This window comes from Lactuca saligna, chromosome 9 (assembly GCF_052625555.1).
Source record: "Lactuca saligna cultivar CGN05327 chromosome 9, ASM5262555v1, whole genome shotgun sequence".
In the NCBI taxonomy this organism is placed as follows: domain Eukaryota; kingdom Viridiplantae; phylum Streptophyta; class Magnoliopsida; order Asterales; family Asteraceae; genus Lactuca; species Lactuca saligna.
In genome coordinates, this window is record NC_136425.1 from 46404878 (window position 1) to 46412014 (window position 7137).

The 7137-nt window shown below is 34.0% G+C and overlaps 1 protein-coding gene across 1 annotated transcript; it reads left to right on the forward strand.

Annotated features, from left to right (window-relative positions):
• The first annotated feature begins 2210 nt into the window (after window positions 1–2210).
• On the forward strand, window positions 2211–6690 carry LOC145015624 (AP2-like ethylene-responsive transcription factor BBM2). Its single transcript, XM_078974093.1, has 9 exons — window positions 2211–2606; window positions 2722–3319; window positions 3459–3541; window positions 3704–3712; window positions 3793–3881; window positions 4159–4232; window positions 4327–4377; window positions 5484–5560; window positions 5652–6690. The coding sequence occupies exons 1-9, from the start codon at window positions 2381–2383 to the stop codon at window positions 6410–6412; spliced, it is 1968 nt and encodes a 655-aa protein (XP_078830219.1). The 5' UTR covers window positions 2211–2380; the 3' UTR covers window positions 6413–6690.
• The last annotated feature ends 447 nt before the right edge of the window (window positions 6691–7137 follow it).

A 7137-nucleotide genomic window follows, 5' to 3' on the forward strand; every position in this document is an offset into this window, starting at 1 on the left:
ACCCTCTGGTCACACATAAATACCACTCTAGGTAAAGTATAGTGAGAAGACTCACCTCAGATGATGAACAACCGCTAAAAACGTTGTTGCTGTGCACCGACCTCTATCTCTAAGCCAAACTTATAATTCACCCAATTAGGAACTAAGTCCAAACTCTCACTCATTAGGTCTAAAGGTAGCCCACTAACTAGCCCATCAATAATCTAAACCCATTGTGCCCACCAAGGCCCAATAATAAATGGACTCTCTAGAGGCCCAATTCTCAAATCTAAATGGCAAGCAAGTAACACTCTAGTAGTCCCAAAAAAAAGGCTAAAATGAAAAATACTAAGATAAATTTTACGTACCAGAAACTAGGTGCTACATTGGTAATACAAGCAAGTAACACTCTAGTAGTCCCAAAAAAAAGGCTTCAACTATTTTTTCCAGTATTTTAATTTCTTATTACATTATATACCGGCAACCATATCATTATAAAACCTAACACTAGCCAGGTATTGGCATTTCAACATAATGTCTTCATAAAATTTCAAAAATATATTAATTTTCGGTTGCAACTTATGAAGATGAGATCATCTTTTATATATGTTCCATCTCCCTAATTAACTTTATCTCAAACCCCTTTATATTTTGCATATCCATTTTCTTAATGTATTTTTTCTTTTTGTTTGGATCTATTCGATTTTCCCACTGACATCGACTGAGTGAGCATTTTATCATACATTTTTCCTTTTGATTTAATGTAGATTATTTTTTTTATTATTTAAGAGTTTTTGGATTTTTTTTTATTCATTTTCCATTTCAATTTGATAAGACATAAAGAGTCCATTTCATCCATTTTTTTTCTTTATAATCATGTTATATGTATTCCACAAATTGTTTGCCTGAACACAACATCTAGAGAGCATATTAAGGAAAATGATGTGAAAAAACATTCTTTCTTTATAATTTTGTTATATGTATCGCAACAGCTTGAGCTGCTAAAAACCTAAAAACACCACAAACCTTCTGTAAATGGTTTAATCGAAATCCAACATCTAAAGAGCATATTAAGGAAAATGATGTGAAAAAGCATGCTTTCTTTATAATCTTGTTATATGTATCGCAACAACTTGAGCTGCTAAAAACTTAAAAACACCACAAACCTTTTGTAAATGGTTTAATCGAAATCCGACCCCGCAACGCGGAGTCAAATTTCTAGTTATTAGTTATGAGAATTCAAGTATTCTCTTATTTTTTTCTCTTTACTCGGTAAATCAAGATACATATCAAAATTAAAAGAATTAATGGGTTCTATATCTCGTAATTTTGTACGAGTATAAACATACAAAAAAAAAAAAAAAAAAAAAAAAAAAAAAAAAAAAAAGAAATAGATTGATATTTAATTTTGCATTTGTTAATAACCAAAATTTAACATTAACAACTTGATTTGGTCTACAAATTTACCTTAGAAATTTATACTAGTTAGGTTTATGCGGAAGGGAATGGTGTCATGGTTTTATCATGACAAAGACATTGCACAAAGGATATAGTTATGGTGTTTTTTGCCGAGTGCGGTTAAAACTGTAGGGGAGACTGCATGATGGGGACTATATATGTTCCTAAGGTTATCGGGAGTGGATAACTCTCCATGCGTGAAAGGTTGAGCTGGAGGGGTTAAGGACGCGTAAACACTACCCTTAGTCACGACGGTACGGTTGTGGCGTCTCCATGGAGATGGAGGATGGAGGTTGAGAGAAGGTATAGTGGAGTCAACGGCAGTGGAACCAAGATCGAAGCATTCACTACCGGTGGACACCATTTCCACAACCTGATGGGTTGGTTGGGAAATGGTAAAAAATCTACATTAACCTTCTTTTCGCATATAACCCACTCGTAAATACCCCACACCCTAACTGTCACCCCCACCTTGACAAAACCATAGCTAAAATGTGCTCAACCCCTTTGGTCTTTTAAGCGATAGAGCTTGGAGGGGCAAACATTTTTTGTCGTTATCTTACCAATTTCCGTAACTAATAATGATATTTAAAAATTTTAGAATAAAAACATAATTACATATTTTTTTAGTTCCCAGTATAAAGATTTGTCATTTTCGCATAGAGTTTCTAATTCCAATACTGATTATAATTATAAAAGATATAAAAGTTCATTGTATCTAGGTACTCTTGGAGAACAAACAAGTATATAGTATGAACAAGGGGTGTTTCAATTGATTTTTCTCTTTGGGTTTTCTTCTCTTTCATAGACCCTTCATATCCTCTCTTTCTTTTGATTCAAACCTTAAACATTCATCTTCTGATCATCCATTAATCCATCTGTGTGCATGAACTCATCATCCCACCATTAAATACAAATCAGTAGCCTTTTAATTACTGTTTTCATGGCTGCATCCATGAACAACTGGTTAGGGTTCTCACTCTCACCACAAGATCAGCAACAAATGGTTGATTCACAAACATCTATTGTTGATAACTTCAACTCTGATGACATTTCCGGCACCGGTAGTGAATGCTTCGATCTTGGTTCCACCGCCGTTCACTCCACCATACCTTCTCTCAACCTCCATCCTCCGTATGGCATACTTCAACCCTATCATAATCACCATGGTTAGTTTGTTATTTTTTAACAAGATTTTTATAGGGTTTTGTTCATCTTGAAGAAATAAAAAACCCTAGAAAACAGAAATAAAGTTTTGGATTGTTTTTTATGGTGAAAACACAGATTGGAACATGAAAGGGAGCTCGGAGTTGTCGGTTTTAATGGCCGGTGGTGGTTCATGCAACGGTGAAAACCCTGAAATACAACCTCCAAAGTTCGAAAATTTTCTCAGTGTTGGTAATGGCGGAGATTATATATACTCCGCTATGCAACTCCCGCCTCAAGCGGCGGTGACAGAGGTAACAACCACCACACATGATACCACCAGAGGAAGCAACAACATGACGAATAACAGTAGTATTGGTCTTTCGATGATAAAGAACTGGCTCAGAAATAACCCAACTCCATCTAATCAAAACACCACTACCACAAGACCACCGCTTAATCAAGAAAACGACAACGGGACAGGGACGCCAGTGACAGGTGGTTTTACTGGTTGTGGTAGAAGCAACGAGCTATCTTTATCCATGAGCACCGGCGATACTGGTGGGTTTGTTGTCAATGGCTGTGGAGACAGTTCTTCTTCCGATAATAAACGGCAGCAAATGGAGGTGGCAACCACCGTAGATAGTGAAAGCGGCGGTGTGACGACGGAAGCGGTGCCCCGAAAATCAATTGATACGTTTGGACAAAGAACTTCCATTTACCGTGGTGTCACAAGGTCACATTCATTTATTATTCAACTAATTAATATATTAATATTAATATATCATTTTTGATATTTCTATAAATTCCCATTTTATTTTCGTTGTTTTATTATTATTTTTACTCTAAAAGTATTTAGGTTTTCGGTAGTGCAGACACAGATGGACGGGGAGATACGAGGCTCATTTATGGGACAATAGTTGCAGAAGAGAAGGACAAGTTCGCAAAGGAAGACAAGGTAATTAATTATATATAAATTAAAAAGAAACAATTTTAAATTTGCTTTTTGAATTAATTGATTAATAAATTCATCTACTAACTTAATTTTTTTTTTTTTTTTTTTTTTTTCACATCGATTTAATAAATGATTCATCTGGGATTTATTTCAATATTCTGGCAGTTTATTTGGGTAAGTATTATCAATTACCAGAAAAGGTGTTTCTTATTTTCTTGTTTAGATCTCATGATATCGATTTTGTGTTAATCTAGGTGGTTACGACAAAGAAGATAAGGCAGCAAGAGCTTATGATTTAGCTGCATTGAAATATTGGGGTACCACAACTACGACAAATTTCCCTGTAAGCTTATAGATTCATTTATTTATTTTTGTTCATGTTTTTAATATTTTATATAACTAGAATCCAATTTAATTTTTTCTTATTTTGAATTTAAAATAAGTTTAGAATTGATTGCTTTCATATCTTGAGGACAGTTTTTGAAACTGCAACATAAAATATTGTTTGTTTCCTCCCACAAATTTCAATTCCGTTTATAATGGAATTGTGTCTGAAGACCGAAATCAATTGGCCGATTTGAATGTGATTTTAATTAATTTGGCATCGTTAAAACGTGTAGATTAGCAACTATGAGAAGGAGATCGAGGAGATGAAACACATGACAAGACAAGAATACGTTGCATCACTTAGAAGGTGCGTAGTGCAAAGCAAGTTATCAGTTATATAAATTACACAAATATGATATATGTATATATCATGTGATATATTTGTTTGTTAATTCATGTAGGAAAAGTAGCGGTTTTTCTCGAGGTGCTTCCATATATAGAGGTGTGACAAGGTACTTGTGCCATGCTACTAAAATTCATAGATATATACGTAAACTTAAAGAGTATTTTAATTTAGAACGTAGTTTTAAATTTGGTGTTATTGCATGTCAAATGAGCCAAATGTTTTAATATACTACAAATAACCCAAATCTATTAACATCAAGTAATAACTCCTAATCAAGCAAATAACTAAGCAAAAATGCGTAACGTTAGAGTAATATATAAGTCAAAATAAATATTGTTTCGATGATGTCGGAATGGTATCTATGGCCAACATGCCATAACTAGTATTTTATGAATATATATATTTTTTAAATTCAATTATATTATATCATCAAAATAATAATAAATTTTGAAATTATGTTTTTATAGAGAAATCAAATTTTCTTTTATTTTTTTTTTCTCTTATGATCTTCCTATACATTTAACATTGTGACATTTATATCCTTTTATTTTTTTTTTCTTTTACTACCTTTTTATATACTTATGATCGTATGATATTTATCATATTTAATAAAATTAATATATTTTTTAAATATTATTAAGCAAATAATTGAAAATTAATTGGGTTTCAAGAAAACTTAATGTAATAACTAAAACATAAATATATTTATTTATTAAAAAAAAACATTTTAAATAGTTTTTGCATGATATAAATTGCTATATTGACATATGTGATTACATGGGACCAAAATGATACCAGTTTGCACATGCCATTTACCAACAGGAGTCAGAATATATTTTGGAAGATTTCCTTTTTTGTACATAAATTAATAAACAATAGGAATCATAATTAATGTTTGAGTTAATAATATGAGTGGACTGGTAAACGGTTTAAAATGTGTTTTAGATTGAAACTTTTGTAAGGTTAAAGAGGATTGAATGAGGACTTTTTAAATTAGTTACGAGTTAATTATATTTAACCTTGAGCAACTTTCCATACAGTATCCGGCCAACTTGATGAGAATAGTTTATGGTGTTTGTTCATTGTGATGTATCATTGGCAATTTAAATTGTGTCTTAGTAATCATGTAATTGGTTTGATTAAGTACTCATGATACTTTTTAAAGAAGACTTGATTGGTTTATAACGAAATTAATCTGAAACATAAATGTAGACACCATCAACATGGAAGATGGCAAGCAAGAATTGGAAGAGTTGCAGGGAACAAAGATCTTTACTTGGGAACTTTTGGTAAATCTTTTTCTTTCCTTTCAATTTATATCAAGATATATATATCCAATGGATAATTTCATGTAATTCGTGTTTTGATAACTGTTAACAGGTACACAGGAAGAAGCGGCTGAGGCTTATGACATTGCTGCCATCAAATTCCGTGGACTGAATGCAGTCACAAACTTTGAAATCAACAGATACGACGTTAAATGCATACTTGAAAGCACCACCTTGCCGGTTGGTGGTGCAGCCAAACGTCTCAAGGATGCAGAACAAGCCGCTGCCACTGAGTTACTTCGGGCTGCAAAAGATGATCACTTGACCACCCAACTGACCCACGAAGGACTCAACAGTTATGGCACAATGACATGGCCGAGCTCCATCAACTACCACCACCAAGCCCTGGCTCAAGCACAGGCGCAACCGTTTAGCATGCACTATCCACAACACTATAACGCCTCGAACCAACAAAGATTATGGTGTAAACAAGAACAACAGGAACCCGATGGTCAAAGTTTCCAAGACCTTCAACAGATTCATCAGTTTTTCCAACCTGCACCCAACTCTTCAGTGCTTCATAACCTCATGAACTTGGATTCATCTTCAATGGAACATAGTTATAGCAGTGGCGGAGGAGGTGAACACCAGGTTGTGGGATATGGTGGCGGGGGTTATATGAACCAGATTATGGGTACTGCAACTACAGCTAACTCGTCACATGATGGTGATGGAAACTTGTATTACCATCACCAGGGATCCGGTTTTGGAGGTTGGGTGCCGACTGCCATACCAACGCTTCCAGCAAGAACCGCCAACCTGGTGGTGGCTAATGGCGGCGCTCCCACATTCACGGTTTGGAACGACACATAGTGAAGATTGCTTGTATCACATGAGTACCATGCACACAAATTGAGGTTTTTAGGTGCTTCTTTTGCAAATTTCTGTTCTTGATGAACTGGGAAAGAAGAGGATTATTAATTTTAGGGTTTTTTTATATTTATTTTGTATTAGAAATTTGACTTAAATAGATTAGGATCTAACCAAAGTTCAGGAAACCAATGGCATTTGCTATGGGTTTTGGTAACTTAATTTTGAAAATGTATTTAGATCCCCGGAATATAGAAACCACGCTTTGTAATTTTGAATTAGACTTTATTTTTTTCTTTTTGAAAGCAAATATCATTAGCACAAAAACCCAAAGACATAAGGAGTGCAAATCAAATTACAAGAAAACATTGTAAATGGGAGACATGCACTTAGATCTGGCAATTTGTGTCGTTTTCCGGTGTTAGACACGAATTTGGCACGACATGAATACACAAAGAAAAATAAGTTTTATCTTATTTTCAAAACGTATTTGTATCGTATAGTGTCACACATGAATTCGTGTATTAAATTTCTAGGTCTACATGAACAAAATAGACAAATCAAGTGTGCAACTTAGATTTATATAATCTTAATCCAATTAAATGAGTAAATACTAATATCATCTACAATGTTCCTCTCGAGAATAATGATATTTTGAGTTTTTCATATAATCTAAACTAGGGAAGGTGCCCCGCGTTGCGGCGGTTAGAATGGGGAAGTGAATACCT

Bases quoted from the DNA above. Each gene is read 5' to 3' on its own strand.
- LOC145015624 (XM_078974093.1), top strand. From the start codon at position 2,381: ATGGCTGCATCCATGAACAACTGGTTAGGGTTCTCACTCTCACCACAA. The intron at 2,607-2,721 runs GTTAGTTTGTTA...GTGAAAACACAG, and splicing joins ACCCTATCATAATCACCATG to ATTGGAACATGAAAGGGAGC. The intron at 4,378-5,483 runs GTACTTGTGCCA...ACATAAATGTAG, and splicing joins ATATATAGAGGTGTGACAAG to ACACCATCAACATGGAAGAT.